Consider the following 26885-nt stretch of genomic DNA (forward strand, 5'->3'; position numbering starts at 1 on the left):
ACCTGGTCATTGAAACTGGAAGTGATGAGTACTGATAAGGTTGTCTGATGATTTACCATTCTTTGACCATTTTTAGGCACTACTAACATTTTACCCAGCTAAGCATTTAGGCTGAAATTTCCATGCTGAGAATCTCCATCAAGCTTTAATTTGTTAAGTTGTTCAGTCCTTCAAAATCAGATTTGACAAATTTTCTAATTATGTGTTTTCTATCCTGAAATAATTTTTTTTAAAAGCTCCAGGACTTCTTATAATTCAGGTTGTTCATGGCATTTTGGTTTGGTCCTCTCTTATGACTCTATGGAGTCATAGAATCATAGAATGGGTTGTGTTGGAAGGGATCTTAAAGATCATCTAGTTCCAACCCCCTGCCATGGGCAGGGACACCTCCCACCAGACCAGGTTGCTCACAGCCCCATCCAGCCTGGCCTTGAGCACTGCCAGGGATGGGGCAGCCACAGCTGCTCTGGGCAACCTGTGCCGGTGCCTCACCGCCCTCACAGTAAAGAATTTCTGCCTTGTATCTAATCTAAATCTACCCTCTTTCAGTTTAAAGCCATTACCACTTGTACTGTCACTACATGCCCTTGTAAAAAGTCCCTCTCCAGCTTTTCTGTAGGTCCTCTTTAGGTACTGGAAGGCCACAATAAGGTCTCCATGGAGCCTTCTCCAGGCTAAACAACTCCAACTCTCTCAGCTTGTCTTCACAGGAGAGGTGCTCCAGCCTCTGATCATCTTCGTGGCCCTTCTCTGGACTCACTCCAACAGGCCCATGTCCTTCTTATGCTGGGGTCCCCAGAGCTGAACGCAGTACTCCAAGTGGGATCTCACAAGAGTGGAGTAGAAGAGGAGAATAACCTCCCTCGACCTGCTGGTCACGCTTCTTTTGATGCAGCCCAGGACGTGGTTGGCTTTCTGGGTTGCGAGTGCACACTGCCTGGTCATGTTGAGCTTTTCATCAACCAACACCCCTAAGTGTTTCTCCTCAGGGCTGCTCTCAATTGAGCCTCTGCACATCCTGTATTTGTGCTTGGGATTGCCCTGACCCACATGAAGGACCTTGCACTTGGCCTTGTTGAACTTTGTAAAGTTCACATGGGCCCACGTCTCAAGCCTGTCAAGGTCCCTCTGGATGGCATCCCTTCCATCCAGCATGTCAACTGCACCTCAGAGCTTGGTGCCACTGGCAAACTTGCTGAGGGTGCACTCAGTCCCACCGTCAATGCCCCCAACAAAGATGTTAAACAGCACCGGTAAAAAAACAGGAGGAGTATTTTTTTTAAAACTGGGATATACACATTTTGAGATACAAATTGTTAGATTTTTTGGTATGTGTTGGGTTTTGTTTTGTTTTTACATTAATTATGCAGGTTTGAATAACACAAGACTTCGAAGAAGGTAATGTTTAAAGTTTTTCATCTAAAATATTCTGGAATCCCCACAGTCTAAGGAAACTTACTAGCACTTTTTTTCAAAGACACTTTGGAAATAAACATAAAAAATTTAATCATGGGGAGTCACTCTTGTGGCAAGTCTAATCTTATAATCCTACAGCAATCAGAAATATCAAATCCACTGAAAGAAGTAGTTGGAGGGAAAATTGGCTCTAGTTTTAGTCCTGTTTGTCTCAGCAGGCTTCCTGTAAAACCCTAATAGATAATCTGTATTGCAACTGTTACAGTGGAGTGCTCATTGCTATTTCTTTTCACTTAAGAGACATAATTAAGTCTGTGTACAGTTTGTTCCTTTTTTAATGGGTTAAATTATATCAAGAAGGTTTCTTTGCTTATGATCAAAACTAATTATCTACAAAAAAATGTGTCTGAAAATTCAGAAATTGCTGTCTTCTTTCAGGAGGAAAATCCACTCTTAACAGCATGTCCTTTGTAGATCCTTCACCTTGCTGTGAAGGGTACTTGTGTACTATTGTTCCCATCTCCAAAACACTGACAGGGCTGCATAGGTATTTATTATCTTACTCCTAAGGGTTAAAATATTTAGTACCCATTCAACCCTAGAATAATCTATGCCACTGTCTCTATGGCCTGTTCAATGCTCTTCTGCAAAATAAATAAATAAATTGGAAATAAAAAGATGGATTGCCTTCACTATAAACACAGTTAAAGTATTGTCTTTTAACTCAAAGTGTCATCCATAAAAAAAAGCCCTTAATGCAGGTTGCACTGGTGATTTTAGTTTGAGTTGGCTATACTGCTGATATAAAATTAATTGCTAATGGAGCCCTTATCAAAGCAAATCCATTCAAGGAACATTCATCCTTCAGCACATTTGTTATATGTGTGTTGTGTGTGTGTATATATATATATATATATATACACACACATACAGAAAGAACAGATTTTTTTTTTTTTTCACAAGGCATGGGAAAAAGAATTCACAGTGCAATTCAGGATGAAGAACTGCAGGACACTCCTGGATACCTTGATGTTTTACACAAGTGATTAAGTGAATACAGGATTACTTTGGAAAGTAAATACATAAGTATTGCTCAAGTATGCACTTCCTTGAGAAAAGAAAATATTTCAGTGGTACGTGTATAAGGAAAAATACATTATGTTGTTCAAAGTTTATTTGGTTTATTCTATTAACATATACAGACTACCTATATAACTGTATCACACATACAGACTTTTGATAGAGTAACTAAACATAGATACTTTTCAGCCCTTTCCATGTCTTAATTTCTTACCCTCCTTTTATAGAGTAACAGATATTTCTTCAAATTCAGTTCAGTTTCTACATGCATCAAATCCTGCTTGTGGTCGCATGTGCTTCTGTAATTTTAGTCACCAGAAATATTTATTTCTGCTTAGGTAAGTACATGTTAATAATCACTGTAATTTTAAGTTGGCAAGAAAACTTGGAGTATTAGTTTCTCTATGTTCTACATCCTGTTTACAGCCACTGTATATAAAGTATATATGCTATATTTAGCTGAAGAGAAGCTTATTAGTAAACTGTTATCACTTAGAAGTAATCTGCCAACAGCAAAAACTCTCCTACTGCTGGGAGATACTCTATAAAATTCCATTTTAAAATATTGAAATAACAACAAACAGCAGTTGCAACAGTATCAGTTTCCTCTTCAAGAGCTTGACAGTGGAAAAAAAAATAGAAATAAGCAGCAGGGAAAGGGGTAATGGTTTAGCTAATCACAGTTTAATGCTCTTCGCTTTCCTCACTTAACTTTTCTCACTGAGAAAACTGACTTTTCTGGTTGGATGTAGGTTTTTTTCCCCTGCACAAAAGAGCAGTATCCTCCATCTTAAAATACCTGCCTCTCTTTTCACCTGTTGCCTACGCGTATTTCCCCTCTCTTATTTGTTACCCAAATACAGATACATTGTTCTAGGTGCATGCAATATGTACTTATTAGTTAACACCTTTCAAAATACAATAAATAAAAAATCTCTCCAATATCTGAGTAAATATATCTGACTTTTCTGACAAAATCTGTGCTTCTTTTCCAGATAATACCATTATTTGCACTCTCATGAAGCCTGTAGTTGATACCAAATTGGAGGGACCAGACAATTTGTTCTAGGGCAGGGCTGCCATCCTGAGGGACATGGACAGGCAGGATGAATTGGCCAGCAGGGAACTCATGAAATTCAACAAGGACATGTGCAAAGTCCCGTCCCTGTGAAGGAATTTCCCTGGAACTGATACAGCCTGTGGCCAACTTCCTGCGGAGCAGCTCTGTGGGAAAGAATCTGTGGGTCCTGGTGAGCAGCAAGTGGCACATGGGCCAGTAGCAAGTCCTGGGAGCAAAAATGGCCAGTGGTAGCCTGGGTTGTATGAGCAAATATTGGGGAAAGTGGTTATCACCTCCTACTGAGCACTCACCCAGATACTGCATCCAGTTTTGGGGCCCTCAGTACAAGACAGAGATTGATAAACTGCATCCAGCTCACTGGGGGGCCTCCAGGATGGTGGCAGCTGTGTACCTGCCCTGTGAGGAAAGGCTGGGGGAGCTGAGCTTGTTCAGCCTGGAGCAGAGATGGCTTTGGGGGGACCTAAAAGCAGCCCCCAGTGCCTGTGGGAGGTGGGCTCTTCACAGTGGTGCAGGGTGCGAGGGCAAGAGACGACATCAGCATCCTTATGGATTAAGAAAGAGGGGAGGCCTGTGAAAATTACTGACCATAAGATCTTACTCAGACAAAAAGAATTTGGCAAGTTTTTTAAAGAACAATCAAACACTTCTGCAGACAGTGAGGATTTTAATAGAAGCTTCAGCAAATACAGTGATAAAAAACATAATCCTTGTATTTTAGGGCATAAATCTCAAAATGAAAATACTAAAAAGAAGTTTGCCAAGATGTACCTGACATTTCACAAATAGCTCTTGGGGCTTCTTGTACTTCTTCAAGCACCCACATTCAATCCTGTTAAACATGGACCGTTATAATGCACTAGTTACAGCAGTTTCCACTGTAATCCAAACTTTAACTATACGGTATGCCCTCGTCCCCAGTATATCTATTAGCTATATTGATAATTATCTGAATTTTCAGCTGTCCAAATGTTTTCTGTCTCCCCTGATTTAGATAATTAAGATTATACTGCAGCTACTGATTTTTCACTTTAATATTGTATCTTTTAATTCCAAGAAGAAAAATTCTGATACAAAAATTATACTGGAAAATTTAAAGCTGAAAATTATTCACACTTTCTGAACTTTTCATGATGTAATATTCAAAATGACCAAGGAAATATTAAAATAATGGCAATTTTTTAAATTGTTATTGTTTTTTTCCAGTGACAATAATGAAATGTTTTCTTTTTTTGGGATCTATGACCTATATTCTTATGGAGGGGAGGAGAAGAAAATGATTTTTGAACAAAAATAAAGCCCTTCTGTGTATTTTATTATAGGTAACTTTACTTCTCAGTTGAGCCACAGAGTTGCATTGTTTGGAGCTGCAACACTAGTTTCCCTGGTCATTGCCCAGCAGATTAGCATCTGCCAGAATGCCAGCTTTTCTTTATCTTTCTCTAATGATCATCAGTGAAGTTACCACATCAGTTTCCTTGGTTAATAAAATGCTGTTAATATTTCTCTTCTTAGCTGAAAGTGAACAGAATCAGCACTGATGTTAAGGACCCTTGAATACTCCATTGTCTCTTACAGTCAATCCCACATGTTACTGATTGTTTCAATAGGAGTGAGCAATACATAGGTTTTTGGACAACAATCATCACATCCATTTGCAAAAGCCATGGGAAGTCAAGCTTTGAATCAATCAGTAAAGTATTCTAAGGCACCCTATTGAAAGACAGCACAATACTCATGCTTGGTGGTGATGGGAGTTATTCCAGTGCCAATACAACAAAAAGCAATGAAATCAGGAAAGAAATAGCTTGGGTTGATGCTGATTATATGAGAGCAATTAAAATGCAGTGAAAAGTCATTTTACTCAATAAAAATACACTCTATGCATTAAACAACATAACATGGCATTAAACTATATAACATAAGTAACTGTAAAAATAAAGCACATGAAAAGTAGATGGCACAAGCAGGGAAGAAGCAGTATTTCAACCATCTAGGCTACAAGCTGATAAGATGTAGACTATATGGATGAGATTAATCTCACCTAACCAGAGATATCTCTAATAATCTGAATATCAGTTATTCACTCTCAATTCTTGTCATGATCAATGAAATGAAATGGGAACTCTAGCAGTCATCTGACCTGTGCTAAACATCTCCTTCAGGAAAAGATGAATTTCACACTAAAACCAATTCACACTTACCCTATAAAATCATACTTTTCTCTGTTGACTGTGAAGATAGTCTAGATGAATAGTTCTATGTTGTAAATAGCATAGTTTCACCTCTATCTCAGAACTACGGAAAGAAAAGAACTAACAAGACTACGTGAAGAGGCAGAAGGGCAGACTGACTGAACATGGACAGTCACAGAGGCAGGTGAATTTTAGATGAAGGACAGGGCAAGTTCTGTGAAATCAAACAGTCCTTCGGGAAAGCTGATCTCTAGATGAACAGACGAACCAGTGGAAAGCCTTTCTACATTCCATACATCAGTTTTCTTTCCACTCTTAGAGATTAATCCAGGCTCAGAACAGCATTTATTGGAGAATATGTGGTTTAAGTGATTCTTATGATTACATTAACAACAAAATCAATGATTTCTAGTGTATTAATTTTGTTTTTAAGACCTGGAAATAGTCTTTTAAGGAGCAAAGTCAGGGTATGTCGCTGGCTGTCTCTTAGAGTAAGTTCCATATGTATTCCTCAGCCTGGACTTAGCTGAACACATCTTAGCTTCCTGCACACCTAGGTTGTGTTTCCATGGGAACATATAAATATATAAGGAGGTTCTTTCTTAAGTCTCATCCCAGCATGAAGCCAGGATTCAGGATAGGAATGCACCTGGAACTGGAAGTTGGAAGGTGTTCCCAGGTACTGCAGTAAAGACCCTTGCCTTCCCAAAATTTTCATTATCCTGTTTATTTGTATTTCATTCCATCTGCAGGACTGAACTATGTAGTACCTCAGTGCTATATATTTCTTTTATGAAAGCTGAAATGTCTTCCCTCTAAAGGAATATAGCAAAAATCAGCTTTAAGTTTAAATTCTTGCAAGTATAACTCTGTAAAAGCCTTTGAAGTTATTAGTCTCTCCCAATGGGTTTTTCTTTCATCTGTTTTCTGCCCTAAGTTGTACAGCAGGAAAATTAGGGAAAAGACCACAGTATATGGCAAAGTGGTGCTTCAGACATATCATTAGGGCTTCATTATTCCTGTCCATGACTGGACAGCAGCAAACAGGCTACCTACTGGTATGGACAAAGGCTAAAGAAAAGGGAAATTATCTTTGCTCTAGTTTTATTTAAAGTCAGCAATCTCAGCACTCATCACAGGGAACAATTTATTTGATATCCATACTCTACCTCAAGATGTCATTGACTTCTTCCCTATTTCCTTTTACCCAAGTCCTTCTCCAAATATATCTCTGAAATCAGTTATAAACTTACAGCATTGTCATTCAGGATGGGACTCACACTACCCAGCATCAGTCACAGAAAAATTAAGCCTTTAATTTAAGCTACTAATCTATACTCTTCCTATAGTCACTGAGGAGAAAAATTAACTTCCACGGCACGATGTATTCCATCCTGAATTCTGGAAACTTCATTTTTTTACACATTTACTACAGCAGGACCCAAATATCTTTGCTTAATTGCCTGCTTCCGTGGCCAGACTGTCATTTGATATGCAAGACCCCTCCCATGTCAAAAGCATGTTTTTTCTGAGAAATGGCTGAAAATCAGGTTTACGTGGGCCACGATAGCCACAGACTGAAAAGGCTTAGCTTGTGAAACTCTCAGAAGACTCTAAGTGAGCTGTTATCTTCTCATGCACGTCTCACCCCATTGCCTTTGAATGTGCACTAGAGTGTATGATCCTGCTCCCATGAAGTACCCCAAAAGAGGAAAAAGGTTGCATGAGTGTGTTGACTGCTAGTGTTAAGATACTGTTTTGTCAGCACAACAGCAAGATCCTGTTTAGCTCAAAAAATTCTGCATCTTGGAATGCATATTTTGGCATGCAGGTCAAGGATCTTACCAATCACTAGGAGGGAGGGCAGAAGTGAAGTATTTTGGGTGGTTTAAATACAGATTCTAGGAAAAAAAATGTCAAAGAAACTTGCTGGAGAGAAAGGAGACAGTTTATTCCACTGAAAAGTGAAGTGTGTGCGCTCTTTCTCTAGAGGTGGTGTAAGTACAGTTCAGAAAAGCCTCCTCTGAGCATGGCCAAGGTAGCTACTAGATCTACATTTGTGTCTATTTGTTACATATTGAATACTGACCTTTTTCAAAAGAATCAAAACTGGTTTGTGTTCTTGATGTGTGAATAGAAACTGAAGTCTAGTTCTGTCTGCATTTTGAAGTATTCTATGTTTTTCCACTGCATAGATTTGGCAGAAAAGCTGTGCAACACTGTGAAGCGTAACATCCGTCAGCTTATAATACCTACCTGCTTGGGTTTTTTTCTGAAATCGAATCTACATCTTGGGTACAATATTATTTATAGATTCCCAAAATCTCTGGGATACTATAAAAAAACTCCATTTTTTTAAAGGTTTTCTGTCTTCAAATGGACCCAACAATTTCCTCAGTTTCTACTGTAGTGTTTGGTTCTCTTGGCTTTTGTCTCTCAGCTTTTCAAAATTAATTCCTCATCTTGTGCCTAAGTTTCAAGGTAACTGCAATGCTTTTATGACACCGCATTCTGCTTATGGAAATAGTTCAGTGTATGGAAAACCCCTCCCATGTGAGCAGGAATGGATTCCAAGCATCCACCTCTGAAGTTCAGAAATCTCTTCATCTGGTAAAGCTCATTTTTTAAAAGAAATTGCTTACTATAAAACCCAGGTTCTCTCCTGAGAGCCTAATTATGAAGCAATTGCTCTTACCAGGCCTAAGGGCATTTTATTTTTAGTGAGTTTAATGATGCTACACGCTGGCAAGTTCAGGAGTGTTCTGCAGGAAAAGCTGTATACCAATTCTTTCTATAGCACCTACTTAGCAGTCTTAAGTATTTATCTTCCAATATACAATATATGGAGGAACTCTTTCATCTACACTTTAATTCAGAGTGCTGTTTTCTTTACGAAAGAAAAAGAGACAAATGGTACTTGCTGTGTAGAATTATTATCTAGTAGTGTAAAAGGTTTTTTTCACTTTAGAAATATGCTAGAAGATTTACAGTTCACATGATGTCAACATCATGGAATACAACAGTCATGGAATACAAAACTCATAGTGCATAAATAGTTTCTCTCTTTTGTAGGCAAGTATGAAATTTTAAAAAACACACCAAATATGTCTGTGAATAGAAAATGTCCTGGCTGGCATTCTGCCTTGTGCAAGGTAGTTGCAATGTCAAAGTAAAGAACTGTTTATCAAAATAAGCAAATATTAAAATAATCTTGCATAACTTAAGACACACATTTCCGTTTAATGTGACTGCCCTTCAAATGTAAGAGTGATCTTCATTTGCTATAGGTATCCCCAGTATTAAAACTACTATTGAACAACATCTTCCTTGAGGTTACATAAGCTTTAATTTATCTGTCTTTAAATTCATATATTAGTTAGTTTCTCTTAACTTACTTAAGTATCCTCAATATTCCTTTAAATAATTTAAGAAATTAAGGTACATTTATGAAAACTATTTGCGTGAATGAAAATGCTGCATCTTGGCATGTTCAGGTATATGAAAGGCCAGCCATATGTTGTCACAGTTGTGCTGTGTATTGTCTAGATCTGACACAATCTTAGACTGTTTAAATGGAAATAGCTTAGGCTGATGGAGAGTGATACCAGTTTTCTCCAGTCTCTCAGAGGTACTAAAATTTAGAAGGTGGGAAAACTTGACACAAGAAAACAAAGCATTTAAGTGTTTACAAAACATAGTATCAGAGGGACCTGTGTGCTGCAATAAGGCATGCTCTTAGCCATGGCTCCTGTCCAGCTGCTGTCTGGGCTCGGTCTCCAATATGGACCAGGGAGCCCCAGAGAAGGATACCCTTCTCCCTGTCCAAATAAAAAGTCAGGATATGGCCAGAGTTTTCACACAAACTGAGGAGCTGGGAAGCACTCCCTGGACATGCAAGTTGGACGTAGGCTCTAGGGCTCCAAAGCAGCTTGAGAGAAGTGGAGCAGGACACATAAACAAACATGTGCTCTTCAGGTAAGAAAAAAGTGGAAGAAGGGAGACAAAAGAGAAAAAAAAGAAGGAAATATTTACAAGCATGGTATTCCAGAAGAAAAAATTTTATAGAGAAGCAGAAGTCCCAGACTTCAGAGGATTCTCAGGTGATGAATCGCCTGAAGCAGGAGAACACGCACAGATTTTTTACTGCTTTGTGCAGGTCTGTATGTTTATAAGGTAAAGAATAACTCTTCTGGAGCCTGCATGTCAGTTTGCTTCATTTGTACATCTCCATAAAGACAAAATGGTAAATCCTCCACAAAGCTGCAGAAAAATACATGCTTAAAGTAATGGGAAGTCTTAAAATATCCCTGAGCTCTTGATATGCAGGGAAAATCCAAGGAATCTTTTGTATTTCTTTTTTTTGGTTTTGTTTTTTTGTTTGTTTGTTTGCTTTTGGTTTTTTTTTTTTAATTAACTTCACACAGGGACACTTCTGAGTTCCCATAAAAGATAGGTGCCTCCGCTTTGCTCTGACTTCACACTGGAATGAGACATACTTGTATGCCAGCAAGTCCACGCACAGCCAGAGTTCAAGAAGAAAGTCAGTGTTATAGCCTGCTCATATCAAGAAAAGGAAGAAAGTTTAGGAGCCCTCTGTGGTGGGACTTGAACAGAGCAGCATGCTGAACGGCAGCTCTACCAGCCTGGGTAGCACCACAGAGACAAAGCTTCTGGGCAATAGAAATTTTCTTCTGTTACACATTCAAAATCCACTGACTTTAAATTAACAAGAAGAAGCAACACCATATTGCTCATATAAGAGTATCAGTATTGTTTACATATTTTAATCACATTTCATTATAATCTTCATTCTGCTGATGCCTAAGCTAAAGCTAAAAGAATCTGAAACCTTTTCAAAATGGTCATGTAGCTGCACTAAACTTAAAAGGTTAAAACTGCAGAAGTAATGGAAACAATAAAAATGGAGTGACCATAGATTTTACATGAAATCTTGGAGACTTATGTTTTGACATAAGAACATAAAGCCTGGAAAACCTCAGAACAGTCTGCAGCTCATGACTCCTGTCATTGCAGTATTCTTTACATCATTATAGCACTGACACTAAACTTAAGAACATACATATGAATATGTTCAAATATCAGTTCTCAAGGATGGATAGTCATGGCACTGAGAAAGTACTGGTATTTTCTGTAAAATGAATACTGATTTCTGCAACTTAAACTACCACTATAAAATGCAAAGTGATATTTTTAGAAAATGTGAGTTTAAAATTAGATTCCTAAAACAATTATATCACAAATACAATATAAACATTTTTCAGAGCTGGTGAACATCAGTCCTGAACGATTGCAAAGCAGTCCAGGCTTCCCATCATTTTTTAGTCCCAGGTCCTTTCAATGAGCAAAAATGAAGGCTGTAGCCAGAGGCAGGTGTATAAAATCAGAAAATCAAGGTCTGACGCACTAACGGTATCATTCACAAAAAATAAGTAATGCCACTCAGTATAAAGTAAGTGAAATTATGTTGAGAGGAATAATAGCCAAAAAGAACCACAAGGAAGCCAGTAAACGACTTTGAGGCATGTGTGTCACACCACTCATATAAAGAGTGTCAGTTTAGCGAAATAATGAAACCAAAAAGAAAGCCGAAATTCACCTGACAAAGTTGTGAATTCTAACTATAAAATTAACCAGGATATATATTGTTTTATTCAATAAATATTCAGTAAAATTTCGATTAAAATTTTGACAACAAAGATGTACAGCAAAGAAATTTTGGAAGCTGACAATAGTTCATTGTTATAAACTTCCAGGACCCTGCTTAGACATGGAAAGTGGGACTCAGCACTTCACAGACACTGAAGTTTAGTGTTAGGGGAAAATCTGCAAATGCCTTCAAGGACAAATGCTGCACTGTCCAGTGAAAGAAAAAAGAAAGGACTTTTCTTTTCTTAGGACACCTACAGGAGCAAGCCTGGTTCTGCTGTATTTGGCTTGATATTACCCAACCAGCATATACAGCCACCCAGCCAACGCATGCATGGCCAAAACAGCAGCCATGCACATGCTGCCTTTACCCCACACACTAGTTAAAGAGCAGGGGAGGGAAATGGGGTTGTTTCAGAAATGAAACAGGGAAACGGCTGAGAAAGCAGGCCTACACAGGCAAAAGGACTCGACAAGAAAAGATACTTAAAATTATCCTATGTCAAAAACATATTACTTGGAGGGAGAAACAGAAGCTGCAGGAATCTTAAGCAGGGTTAAGTTTTAAATGCCAGCAGCCATGACTGCAGCATATCTAAATAGCTTATTTGATAAAGAGGTGGTTTAGCTGAAGCATTGTTTCCCAGCACTTGGCTCATAACAGCAACTGAGATCCAGACAGAGAAAAACAGGTCAAAACAAAGACACAAACAGTATATATTTTTACAGGCCATATATTTTAAACAGGCCAACCACTATATATTTTAAGCAAAGCAATTGCTTTCAAAACATGTGGAAGTCTTCTCTCTCCCATTACTTCGGCTCTTTGAGTCCATGTTTCTGCTTGCATGTCCACAGACACTGGCTTACCAAGCACCTGCATCTCCATTGCTTTGATTTGCACTCCCTGCTTGACAGCATCTTTTTCTCCCATTCCTCAATTCCAAGCCAAATATAATTAGCTCAGATAGTCAGTAGCACCAGTTCCCAAATGCATTGCCAGGTCTCAGTTCTGTCATCCTCTCCCTTCTGTGATTATCTCAAGGGTGCCCCTCTTGATCTTTTCACAAAGGCTATATGTAAGCAGATTCTTTCTAAAGTTTCACTCCCTAAAACACAGATTCTTCCAGATTTCTAAAACCGTTACCCAGGCTCCTATTACTGTGCATCTCAATTACTGCAATATTCTCCCTCAGCCTGGACAAATGTAATCTGTCATCTTTGGTATCCGCTCAAAGTGCTGCTGTGAAGTTCATTTTCGGTGCCTATTCATTCTTACCTATGCATCCATCCATTTGATATCCTTTCCCTACCTCATCAGTTATAGCTACTCTCATTTTCAAGAAATTTCAAAGTCTAATTCATCCCCCTTCAGCCCTCTCCGAATTTCTGATTCTGTATCCAACAGCTCATTATGCTTGCCTCTATGTCTGACTTGTTAAATGCAAGAATCTTTGTTCTTTCTGTGCCATACTTCTCTGTAAACATCCCTGAATGAGCAGTATGAGACAATTGAAAATATTACGTTCATTGTCTGAGTCCAAGATTAGAAGCACAGAGGTTCTGAATTCAAAACGCTCTAACAGTAAAGCTAGGTGAATAATTTACAACATGGAATTTATTATATTTAATGAATTTTGCTTATTTTCCTGTTTACAAAATGGTGAATTTGGTATTCAGAAGGACTTATCAAATCACCTTTGGAAATTATTCTTGCTATGTTGCTTAAAAACAAACAAATTTGAAAACTGATCTGTTTTGATGTGTATATAGGTCACACAATAAATTTCTGTAGCCTAGTTAAAGGACCGTATCTTAAAGGCAGGCTATAGGTACAAATATAGGTGGTCACATATCTAAAATTCATTGCCTTACAATAACTTCTAGAATTGTAGTTGCTGTGGTGGTTATCATTCCTAGCAATAAACTTAGCTTCCAGAATATCATCTGAAACAAATGAAGAAGATATAAACACATGAGCTATTTTTATTTTAAAATGCAAATGTTTTTTCAAAAGAATCGTCACTTTATTTTAAGCTTGATTCTGAAAGGAAAAGAAAAAAGGTTCATTGCCTGAGTTTTGTCTTTCTGTAATGCTCAACTGAGTCATTTTCACCTAACCTCACAGTAACCTTTTTAGACTTCTGGTCAAAACACAAATTTAGAAAGATTTAGGGGGATAAAAAATAAGGTACATACAGCTCCAAAACAGCCACAGTGTACACTGCCTTTCTCATAGGTGGGCTGTGGAGGGAAGCAAGGGGCCTACAGGGAGCCTCATGAGACACGTGGGAGTAAGGAGATGGAGGAAAACCCAGGATGAAAGGATCTGAGAAAGAACCAGCTATATTAAGATAGTAACAGTGGAGAAAGAGTGTTAGAAGCGTAAGACGTTCTTCCATAGAAAAATAGGTTTTGTTTATTCTTCTGCTCATAGAACTACATGGGGGTCTTAACTTTTTGGAGTGTTTATTCCTTTTCTGAATGCATAAATCTTATCTTGCCTATCTCAGCAGCCATCATCTTATGTCACTGGTCAGGACAGTAGTTCCATACAGTAACATTTTTCTGTCTGAAGTGGCACAAAGCTAGGTGAAAGGCAGAAAGCCAGGGTCTCAATGATGTAATATTCATGACCTATGTATAAATATTCCTTCTTAGTATTCTCACAGGACTTAACCTGTGTTTTACAAACTTTGTTTCTATTCCTATGCAACCACAGTTTTCAACAAAGAATGTCCTGAATGCCTCAAAACAGCTAATTAAAATTAATCATCTGGGAAAACACTACACCCACATACCAGATACAACATATGAAACAGGGTCACTAGATATCACTCTTGACCGTGGGTCAGAAGTTCCTCACATCTGTTCTCAGAGCTAGCTCGAGATCCAGTGCAGCAACACAAGATTAATACAAACTGAGATCAAACTCCCAATCTTTTCTGACTATATCACCGCAACAATTTTCAAACAAGGGTTGGTACCTTCTGTTGTAGTCCTCTCCCAACACAGTCTTTGGCTTCTGAGCATTAGTAATACAAACCCCTAGCCCAGGAGCACAAAACTTATTTACAGTGTGATCTTTCACTTTGGGATACTGTCCTACCAACATGTTTCTATACCATGTTCAGTTCTATCTGTGGTATGTACTGTAACTTTTCAGCCACAATTATTATTTAGGAGGGTAATTAATATCTTTGGATGCCTTTTAAATTGTGTTAAAGGCTAAAAAGAAAAGGGACAGCACTCTTGTGAAGACCTTTTCTCTATAGCCTGTCAACAAATACTATTTGAAACACTGAAAACTGGTAATTTAGTTTGCGAGCCTCAGACAGAAAATGAAGATAATATACAATTTTTCAACTACTTTTTTTTTTTTTTCCCCTCTGGTGCATTCAGTTATAAAAAGAAATACATAAATATACGTAAGATATATAAAAGAAATCTGCTTTTCCTATCACAAAATTAAAGTTATTCCATATACCAAACATATTCTCTGTAGATTTCATAGGAGAATCACACAGATAATATCTTCACTGCTTTTATTAAACACTACCTCTCTTTCTCTCAAACACATACTGGACACCAATCCACCGAAGAGAAGTGAAGGTGAAGAGGACTGTAACAGGACCAACACATGCGACATTTCCTTTTCTGTAGAGCAGTAAAGGAGCATGGCACCCCAGTGCCATGTCCCACTCATTCCATTTACTATGAATGGACATCTGCTGTCCTCTTCCTGTTTTTCAGTGGAAGTTTAAATCTCCTATAATAGTGAATGCTCTTTTTGGAAAATTTTAATTCTTTCAGGGGAAAAGTAAGTGTCTAACCCTAAACCATTCAAGTTTCAGCTGAAACAGTGTTTGAGGGCCTTCCAGGAGCTGCAGCTTGGGTGAGGATCATCACCATGCACTTCATCATACTTAGGACACTGTGGCTGATGTGTTACCTAAAGGAAACCAGGCTATAATACAGGAGGCGTACGTTCTTATAGGAAGATGGGAATATGAGGCATATATTCCCCTGGGGGAACCATGATGACAGCTCAGCATCAAAGTATTTGATTTTCAGTGGGCATATTTCAGATTTTTTTTTCACACAGAACAAAAATATTGCCTTTCCATTTTTATAGGGAAGGTCTCTAATTTAGGAAGATGGCTATGTGGATTTCTTTCTATCTTAGTTTCAATCAGATTTTGCTAACTTAGGACTTGAGCTATTACCTTGTAGATGTCCAGGAATCCACACTGATGGTCAAACCGCGTGTAGAGTTCATTCAGCATGCTGATGACCTGCATGGGTGTGCACTGCGCACAGATGGCAGTGAATCCAACAATGTCCGAGAAGAGCATGGTGACATCATCAAACTTCCTGGCCTGAACCTGCTGCCCCTGCCACAACTGCTGAGCCACTTCTTCAGGGAAAATAGAAATCAGGAGATCTACTGTTTTCTTTTTCTCCTCTTCCAGGGCTTGGTGAGTGCATTCTAGTGTTGCCTTCAGCTTATCCATTCGTTTTTTCAAGCCATCCTGGGCCTTTGCCTGCTCCCCAACCAGTATGACATCACGAGTAGCGTCATGAATAGGTATGTCTGAAAGATGGAGGCCTCGGCCCATCAGTTCATCCAGCTTGTCCACACAGGGGGAACCCAGAAACAAAATTGAATTTGATTCTGGCACATGAATCATTTGTCCTTTAATTTCCATCACCTGCAAAATAAAAATAGAGTTTAGAAAAGGAAAAATTAGCTGACAGATGTGGATCCCCATTCTACTTTCCCCATCTTTCCTCTTCAGCTAAAATGATAAACTGTAGCCTTTTATATAGAAGCCTCATATACTCACCTATTCAAATAATGTCTCACCTATTCAAGTAACAGTCTACTCACCAAGGCGAGTCAGATAATAGCCTATACGGACACAAAAGTATTCCCAAATCAGATGTTGGATTCTATTTCAACTCAATTAAATAAGAAAGAAGCCACAATATCAGGTATTTCTCAAAATTATGTGTAAATAACGCTTCTAATTTTTGCTCCTGGAATGTACCTGGTCTTAAAGGCAAGTTCCAGAATAGTTCCTTCTCTGTTACTTAGATATAAATTAAAAAAAGCACAAAATCAAAGGGAAATTGCAACTATCTGAAAGCAGGTTAGTGCAATGGTGAAGTAGCTTCTGTTTTTTTCAGCAAAACAGCTACCAAGTCAAATGTGGCCATGTTATAGAGGGATCAAATAAGTACAGACAAGAGAAAGAACTCTGTAAAATAATGAATGATACAGAAAACGTGTACCAGTGCTCTTATTTCCTATTTGCCTTCTCATACAAGCAGCAGAGTTGGAGGCTGATATTCTGTTAAGAGTCTGTAGATTTCTTGGTGATATAAATGAATGTAATTTGTATTTGCAGAATGAAAGGAACAGTAGGAATGGAGTAGCAAGTGGTTTGTCACACTGGTTTATAGATTCCACATTTGCCTGTTAAATGGCTAGATGTTTTGATCTGGTTGATACCAATGAGGCCCTGACCTGTTACCTTTTGCTCCATGATGGCAGTTGAGCGCAAAACTACCAGACTGAAGTGGACATTGAAAACTAAGTTTAATGACATATTTGACATTTGGGGCTACATACATTCTGATTTTTATTGACTTACTTGTGTCACAAAAAGTAACTGTCAAATACTGCAAAGGAACATTTCTCACTGGAATATAGTATTTCAAAAACAACAACAAAAAAACCTCAACAAAAAAAGAAAACTAAGATGAGCATGTTTTGTCTAAGCAGGAAATAATTAAATTGGATAAACTGGATGTTTTTGTAAATACCTTTGTAAATAGCCTGCCATAGCCTCTGCCATGAAAACCGATCAATACTAATGTTTTGATTCCAGGACTGCACAGGGACCAGGGCAATACTGTGCTAGGTGATCTAAAAACCACACAGTCCTTACCCCAAGGATCTCATAGTCAAAACAGGCACAACACAGAAACTTTGTGCATCTAAGGACAGTGTTAGGCACCATAATACCTTAAATCTGTATTCTTCTATTCCACACAATCCACTGAAATAAAAAAGTCTCCTCCAGTCACCCTTTCTTTCATCATGTAGGCATTCCCTCACTCTCACATGATTCACTTTATCATTTAATTTTCCTTCCATCCATAATCTTTCCAAGCAAAATAGGAAAACTTCAATCAGAGAATCCAGAGTTGTCTGTAACAATGATGTGATTTAAGTGTCCACATGCCTGCCTGGAAGCTCCTGCTGAGCTGACGGCTACCCCTACGTAGTACTTTCCATGTTTGGGGGAGATGTTGGGAAGCTTCTGTTTCTATTAGGGATTTCTTACATCAGATAATATGCTGTCATTGCAGATCCTACTGTCAACGCGGGGACTGAGCCTATCCTGTACCCATGCACTCCTGCCTCCATACCCCACCCTCCTAGCAACCTCACAGATGTAACTTCTGATGTCAGCCTGGGAACTCAGCAAATGAAAGTAATTAAAATTGTCAATTTTCCTAATTTATGGTCCTATGCACCTACTAATATTTACATTACTAAGCCTCATTTCCTCAGCTTCATTTCAGGACAGCCATCTCTGTGAGAAAGCTAGTCAGCTACCTAGATAGGCAGATTTAATTGTTCAAGAGTAATTTTCTTTTTTTAATTTTTAAAACATATGTCTCTGCTCAAAGCATAAGGGAAATAGGTGCTTTCTTCATGCATGCAGCCTCATACTTTCAAAGGGCATATATGAAATTGTTTTAACTATAAAGTAGAAATTGCCAAATGTGAAATACATGGTACAGCATTTCTAAATTCTCTTCTTATTTTGTTCCCCTTTGCCAGAGAGTTTTTTTGTTTTCTGTTCCTAGAATTTCACTGGTGTGCAAAATAAATCTATCTCATATTATCACTTCTCTGTTCCACCTGCAGGTGAAAATAGGGTGTCAGCTCAGGAGGAGAGTGTGACCACAGACAGTGGCTGAGCCAGACTAGCCTGGGGGTGGGCTGCTTGTCAGCAAGGCAAGGCACCTGGCTTGAAGTTTCTTCTGTCAACCTGCTGTGAGACTAGAAGAAAATTAAGGCATCTCTCTGCTCTCCTGCTTTGCCTTTGTCAGTTTGAGGTGTTAAACTCTTTGATGTAATCTCTGTTCATGTGAATATATTGTGCCAGCCCCCCCACGTGGATTCTTCTCAGGAAACACTGATCAAGTGAATAACGTATTAAACAGGCATTCTGCAGTCCTCCACTCCGCTTCTGGGTAAACCCAGGCAAATTATCAACTCTGAGTGCTTATTTGGCCTTTCAGCACAGCAGGAACAATGATACTGACCACCCTGTAACACTTTGAGACTTATGTGTGAGAAGAAACAGAAGACACAGACAACCCTGTAAAATGCCTAACTAATAATAACCTGTTCTTCTGCCCAAGTGAGCAGTACTCTGCTTCAACAAGGTTGAGGATTTCTGGAGCATTTCTAGAAACTTTTGCAAAGACATTCTCCCTACACAGCTGCTTAGTTTCCTAAAAGCATCAAAGGTTCAGTGCTATTTCAGCTTTATTCTCTGAATATTTTTATCATTTGCTCAGCTTATACAGGAATTGTTGATGGTTCCTATCATTCCTGTTACATTAGCGATTCTGATGTCTGCTCTCTCTTGATGACTGAGGGGTTTGGGTTTTTTAGAAAACACATTGCTAGTCTCTTTAAGTTGCAATATCAGGGAACTGGACAGCAGAAGCAAAGCTGCCTCAGCTTGCCTGGGGAGAAACGCTCAGGTCTTGTAAAGCATAACAGTAGAGATGAGCTAAGACTGCATCACACTTCTCAGTTTTTGCAAAACCATTTCCTTTCCAAAGAAGTTTCTGAGATGACTCAGACCCTTTCTAGAGGACTTTGGTCTGCCGCTGTGATCCAGCATAAACTCCATCTCTTTTCTTTAGGCTCTCTTGCCTCTTACACCTTTCTCTGTATCTTAAAGTATAACTGAATGAAATGGGACATCAGATTTGCCTGAAGTTTGCCATAGCAAGTTACACTTCTGAGCACCTCCCCAGAGCTGGAATGCTTTACACCCGGACTGTAAGCCTACAGGAAATCAGGATTCAAACATCTATCTTTCTTGTAAGCAGGGAAAGATTGAAACATTTCTGTCATCGGTTGTATTTCATTACTGCTATATTTCATTGCTTTCCTGTCTTTTTAATCATATTCTCATTGAATAAAATGAGGATAATCCCACTGTTTTCGGAGGACAATTCTCCTGATCCTATAGTTGTATAAGAGAACATTTTGAAACGAGCAATTACACATTGCATTTTACAGGATTATGTTGCTGTGAAACGATGGTGCAGCCTAAGTAGCTCTAGAATGAAAACCAAAAAAACTATTGCTGAATTTTAATTTCATTGCAAACTCACTGCAAAGAAAGGGCAGTGAACAGAAGAGGCCCTGCTTCTCAGGAACTCTTTCAGCCTCTCTCCCTAAAGACACCCTGGGAACACTGACAGACTCTAAAGCTGCTGTTTGAGAACATGAGAGAGTCTCCTACTGTGTTGTACACCAACAGCTACTTCATTTGGTACACAATATCCAATGCTCTGCATGCTCTGGATGCATGCCACCCTAGGATTAAGTATGGATCAAAAGCTTATGAAACAAACGCCAACTCCACTACCTAGTCTTTAAGGAAAAGGACAGGGGAAAGTCTCATTTGTTGTGTTGATGGAAGACAATTCTTCTCTGTGCAGACAGACATTTTGGAATAGTGACTGAAAGGTGTACACACTATCTGGAACATATTAAGGGAAATATGAAACAGTATTCCTGAGAAAGATTGGCAGTTTAATAAGTAATTTTCTTTGTTATTAGGCCAGGCGATATATCCTGCAGCCTCTGCAATCTGCAGATTTTAATGGATCTGCTGCTTTGACTTTGAGCAGTATGTAATCCCTTCTGAACTGTGATTATAGTCTTCTTTTTTTAGAGGTTTTTTATTGGGAGTAGGTTAGGAAACTTACAGTGCTCAGCTGCACTTTTTTAAACAGTTACACAGGCATGCTTGACTTCATATAATGAACAAATTCAATGAGAATAAAAAAAGTTGCTTCTTTAACAGGCCTATAATTAATTAGAAGACTGGGAACATTCAGGGGAAATCAGCTTATTACAAATCAACATGGACACCACCATCACTTCAAGGTACAAAGAAAATAACATAAGCTCAGGGGAAAAAAGCATCACTGTACACTGAGGATGAGAGTACAGGGTGACTTTTAGAAAGGTGAGCCAGCTGCTAACCTAAATTTTAAAACATCTGGATTCACTGCTGTGAATATCCTACAGGATACAAGGCAGTGTCTCAGGAACATTTACAGCAAGATATTCCAAAGTATTTGAGCAGTTAGAGCCTTAGAGGACTTTGCAAGCACTGGACATGGCAACAGGACACTTCCAGAAAGAAATGCAATGACCCTGCTTGTCATGTTTCCAAGTGTTGTGGGTTAACCCTAGCTGGTAATTAAGTACCACACAGCCGCTCGCTCACTCCCCCCTCACCCAGAGGGATGGGGAGGAGAGTTGAAAGGAATGTAAAACCCAAGGGTTGAGATAAGAACAATTTGATAATTGAAACAGAATAAAAATGAAAGAACAATAATAACAATGACGACAATAACAGTTATAATGAGAAGAGGAAGGGAAAGAATAAAATCCAGAGGGACAGGAAGAAAGAAACACATGATGCACAATGCAGCTGCTCACCGCCCACCAACTGATGCCCAGCCAGTCCCCGAGAAATGATCCCCCACCCTGGCCAACCCCCCAGGTATATATACTAGGCATGACATCCCATGGTATGGAATACCTCTATAGCTAGTTTGGGTCAGCTGACTTGGCTATGTCCCCTCACAATTCCTTGTACCCCTCCAGCCTTTTCACTAACAAGGCCTGAGGAATTGAGAAGTCTCACATCAGAGCCAAAACACAGCACCGCACTAGCTCCAAAGAAGATAATTAACTTCATCCCAGCTGAAACCAGGACACCAAGTAACAGACCTAAAATAAGGGCTGCCAGTATGATGGACAATACTGGAATTAAAAAAATCCAGACCACTCTTAAATTGGAAAATGGGCTAAAACCAGAATTCAAAGCAAGGCCGATGAATATGCTTTGGCAGAAACAATCAAATGCAAAAAAAATAAGGCAGGCACAGGCAGGCTAACAGTTCCTAAGAAGATAGTCCAGAATGTACAGAATGGAACAGATTAATGTAAGCCAATAAGTCATGCTGTCATTAAGAAAGAGAACACTATACAGGACTATGTAAACAAGAATATAGCTTGCAAAACACAGGAAGTAATCCTTATGTTCTGACCACCAGTGTGCAGGCCCAAGATGGGCAAATCTCTTCCTGATTGGTGTAACAAAGAGGTGGATCAGTTGGAGAGTCTGGTCAAGAGCAATGAATGTGATGAACAGTCTACAAAATATGACCTAGAAACAATTTTGAAGGCTTACGCCAAAGAAGAAAAATCTCGGGGTGGGGATATGAAAATCTTCAAATACACCAAGAGCTGATGCATACTAAATTGAGCATGAGCCAGCAATGGGCTCTTACATCAAAGGCTAACAGTATTCTGAGCTCCATTAAAAGGAGTGCTGCAGCAGGTCGAGGGAGGTGACCCTTCCTCTTTGATCAGCACTGGTGAGGCAACACCACACTGTGAGTGCTGTGTCCAGCGCTGGGCTCCTCAGTACAAGAGACATGGACATGCTGGAGAGTATCCAGTGGAGAGCAACAAAGATGATTAAGGGACTGGGGCATCTCTTCTATGAGGAAAGGCTGAGAGAGTTGGGACTGTTTAGCCTGGAGATGCGAAGGCTCAGGAGGAGCCTGTGACTTGTAAAATCAACAAGAAGTAAAAGGCTCAAATTGGAAAAAGTGAGTTTCATGTGAGAAATTAATAGTTCATTGGTACAGTGAGAAGGAAATATCAAGTGGTGAAGAGCTGGATTCTCTACTACTAGAGATTTGTGAGACCTGCCAAAGGTGATCAGTCTTGCTGGGATGCAGAGGGATGAACCAGTGTCTTAACAAAACACAGGTGGAAACAGGAAGGAGAGAGGTAGGAGGGTATAATCCCATCTTCAAACAAAAACTAGCAGTGCTAGGTTAACAGTTGGACTCTATGATCTTAACGGTCTTTTCCAACCTGAATGATTCTATGATTCTGTTTCTCGGATAATTAAGGTATTGCAAGTGTGGATGGTGTTGAGCAACAGAAACAGGTGCTTCTGGAAGAAAATTCATGTCATCTATGTGAGACATCTAAGTCAAGGTCGAATTAATCATGTCCCATGTGTAGAAATACCTACATTTCTCTGTCACAAAGGGAGCACAAGGCTTGGACATAGATGCATACACAGGTCTGATGAGTCTACCCCCTATCAGAATAAACTTATGCCCTTTGTATTTAAAAATATCTAAGTGCCATTACATAGGTACCTTCTAATTGGTCTAACAGATTTCTATTTCAAATGTACCAAACCTCAATTCAATTAGTTAAACAGAAACTTGATATGCCTGTAAAGTTAACTCTGCCCTGTGGTTGGCTGACCACCAACACAGGCAGAACACAACTCAGACTTAAACAGAGAAAAAGGATTACATGACAACCTCTCCAATACTCCAGATCTGCTTGCAGACTGTGATAGGTCAGAGCCACAGCCAGAACTAACTGTGGAGAAAGATAAGAAATAAGAAAAGCTCATAATCAAATGAAGCCCTGATTCACTGTCTTATCTGTGGACCAAGAAAAAGGCATCTAAATTCAATATAAAAATCATAACAAAACACCAGCTTCCATTACAAATGTTTTATTGAAAAAGCTAAGAGAAATATATATCATCTCCACAGAAATTAAAAAATATGTTTTCAATCGATGCCTAATGCGATTGAATAAACTAGTCAGTGTTTGCTCAGCACAACTTAGGACGTGCTGCGGTTCTTGTGAAACTATAAATCTCAGCATTTGCTTACAAGTTTGGGTTTCCAGCTCAATGCATCGTCAAAAGAACATTATTCCACACAGCAGCAGTGACTGTTACAAATTTCTAGTTATTTATAGACATCCCTGGGGTGTTACATAATATGAAACGGTCTCCAGACCAAAGGGACCAAATTTAACATTTTCTGTATGTCATAGATGCCTTGCAAACATAGAATGGCAGCATGAATATTTAGGAAATCCAAAACTTTGGTTAGAACACATTCATGTCCTATAACGTAAAAGAGACTGAGTGATAATGAAAGTACCTTTAAAATCCTTCAGTTGTAAACCTGGACCTCCAAAGTGGTTTCTTGATATCAAAAGAGTAATTGTGTGGTAGATTAAAAGCAAACAAAGTAGGGTTAGATAGGACCTTCTCCATATGAAGCATAGGTTGGTATGCATGGCCAATCAATGGATGGAGCCATCTGTAAGTAAATGTGAAAGGGGAAGAGGTAAAGGAGATGGCTCTATTCTCTGCACATTACTCTGTCAAAGGAACTAAATAAACAAAAGGAAACAGTGGATTGCACCTGAAAAGATCATAACAATTTACAATTTCTCCTTTCTTGCTTCAGGACAGAGAAATTGCTTTTAAGATGGTACTCCAGACTGGTCCTTGGATAAGTCCAAGATAAATCTAGCCCTAAGGGATAAAAATAATGGGAAAATGATTCCTTTGAGGGAACCCCCTTCTTCACAAGACAGCAAAGAGCCATAACTCAACCCTATGTGTGCCTGAGTCATCTCCCCTCACGGATGCTCCCAGGTAGAGCAGCGGGTGAACTCAACGTGGCTGATGGGCAGAGCAGCCTGAGAAGGTGCTGGTGCCAGGCTGTGCAGAACAGAGGAACAAAAGACAGTTGCTAAAACAAGAGGGAGAAACTCACCAGTGTTTCCAAGGTGATTTTAAAGTCCCTTTTAAAGTCAACACGCTGAGATAAGATCGGATTTTTTTTTTCATTAATAAATACCTTCATATACTTAAGAAGGACCTGTCAGAGTCCTGAAGGCACCATTGGCCTGACTGCCCCTGATCAGTCCCCCAGGGCTCCCCCCACCCTGCAGCAGCCCAGGGTCCCACATCATCCCCCTGCCTCCGCAGTGCTGCATCTGCCGATTTCCAGCCCTCACAGCCCTCCCCTGCCCAGCCATAGGCCCCACTGGGCCAGGCCCCCCTCCATGGGCCCCAGGCCCAGCCCAGCCTTGGCCTGTCCCCATCCCCAACCCCAGTGAGGCGCCAGCGGCCTCACCCAGCCCCACTCCTGGCTGGGGTGATTAGGACGGGCCCTGCCCATCCACCCTGGGAACCCCCACAGCTCCCAGCAGTAAGGGAGCCCTGGAACCTGCCTTACCCTGACAGCATCTCAGAAAAGATTTTACCTAAAACACCTGCCAGAGTTCAAGGAGCATGTGGGCAATGCTCTTAGTCATATAGTTTAGGTAGTCCTGTGAGAAGTAAGGAGCTGGACTCGACAATCCTTATGGTTCCCCTTCAACTGGAGATACTATATGATTGTCTGTTTTTCCTTTCACTGCAAAATCTGTTTCATCCCTCAATACTGCTTTCAGGTAGCACACACTTCAACTAGCATGGTAGATTTTTAGGTATCGATAATACATCTCTCTGCTGCTTTATTAAAAGCCAGGATACCCTATGCATCTATACAGCTATCCACCCTACCCCAACAACACGGAGTTACAAATTTACATCATCAGTGTTAAAAAAAATCTGTTTGTATTGGTCAGGAGCAGAGCAGTGAAAAAAAATGTCAAGGAAATGCCTATTTGTTTAGCCTAAGATTCCCTCCAATGCTCTGCTCGATTGCTCTAGCAATCGGGTGCGGCTGGCTGGGCTCCTCATGGATGGTGGAGTTCAGAAACGGTGGCATTTCTGCTCTAAGACTAGTACACAGCACGTGAAGTTACAGACTGTAGGACCCTCATGCAACTTCTCAATAAAATTCATATTCTTGACATAAAGTGCAAAATGGACAGGAAGATTACCTGCTCTGAGAAGCTGCGTATTCTAGGGACATTCCAGTTTATGGGCTATTTCACCAGTTTTTCATATAGCTTTGAGTCAGCCAAGAACCTTTTTTAAAAAAAAATTCCTGAAAACCAGAAGCCTTGCTGCTTGACAGAAACTGTGAGAACAGCGGTAGCAGCAAACATGTTCCAAACAGGAGGTCCCCAAGGCACATACTTGTATTAAATTTGCATTTCAACTAAAGCAAAACACATTTTTTGCACTTACAACCCCACCAAAGTTTAATTACAACAAATCAATCAAAGTGTAAGGAAAACTTCCCATATTTAATATTCTCACTGTGTTTATGAAAGACAAATGGATGAGAATTACACTATTTTCAGTGACTGTATGTTAAACACTACTTATTTTAAGTCTTTTCTGGAAAAAAGAAATGGATTATTTCTGTTGCATCTTTCTTTCCATTTTATAAAAGGGATGGAGAATGAGAAAACAAGATTGTAACATTTGAGAAAATCGTTAAAGCTTTCTGAAAAGTTGGTTCTTCAGTTCAAAAAAATATCCATTACCCTGACAAGGCAGTGAGGTGGAAGGTGACACAAATGAACATTCAGTTTGCCAACTTCACAGAGGAAAAATCACGCTTGTTACAATTAAGTTACTTGAAATAATTATGACAAAGTAATAGGTATAGTCCCTAATACAATACTTTCATGTCTTTTTCTGCACCTGCTTGTATTTTAAGAACATTCATATGCATTATCATTTATAATATCATGTATGGTAGTTATTCCTTGACTTCTAAAGGTTTCTTCTGTGCACAACTCTTACACTGCACTTACTAATTCAAAAGGAAATCTTCTAAATCCTGCAGCAAAGCTATGCGCCTTAAAGCAACATCTTTTGCTTTTGGTGGGGTGGGGCAGAGGGAAGAAAGAATTTAGGAAAAAATAAAATTGTAGTTTCAATTCTTCATTCCTGGAGAGAATGTGAAGGGCCCACAGCTCCTGCCTCAACAGCAGATCTGAGGAGCTGTACTACAGCCCACCCCCCCAGCTTACCCATGGGGGTAATCTCAATACACATAGTGGCAAGTCTCTGGCTTCCACTGGCTATAATAGTGCCCAGGCTGGTCCTTGCCACATTAGCCTTTACACAGACAGCTCTGAACAGGCTGAAGTACAAGGAGAAAATTCCACTTCTGCATAGAAAATAAACTACCAACACCAACTACCTTTGTCTGCTCAAATGCCTCTTTGAAACCTCATCTCTCTTCTTCTTTGGGAATTATCTTATAAAACAGCATAACGAGACCAGCACCCACAGCAAGGTAATGCTCAGCACATTCCACTAGATCCAATTTTACAAAAAATCAAAGCACCTTCAGGGAAAACT

General features: G+C 39.4%; 1 protein-coding gene across 1 annotated transcript in view; it reads right to left on the bottom strand.

The window, feature by feature from the left end:
- The window catches only part of GUCY1A2 (guanylate cyclase 1 soluble subunit alpha 2), a 178127-nt gene that overhangs the window by 65983 nt on the left and 85259 nt on the right, over window positions 1–26885 (bottom strand). Inside the window, exon 5 of the mRNA XM_055701809.1 lies at window positions 15663–16148. Coding sequence (XP_055557784.1) covers window positions 15663–16148 — 486 coding nt within the window. The remainder of the gene's footprint in view (window positions 1–15662; window positions 16149–26885) is intronic.

Source organism: Falco cherrug, chromosome 2, assembly GCF_023634085.1.
Source record: "Falco cherrug isolate bFalChe1 chromosome 2, bFalChe1.pri, whole genome shotgun sequence".
In the NCBI taxonomy this organism is placed as follows: Eukaryota; Metazoa; Chordata; class Aves; order Falconiformes; family Falconidae; genus Falco; species Falco cherrug.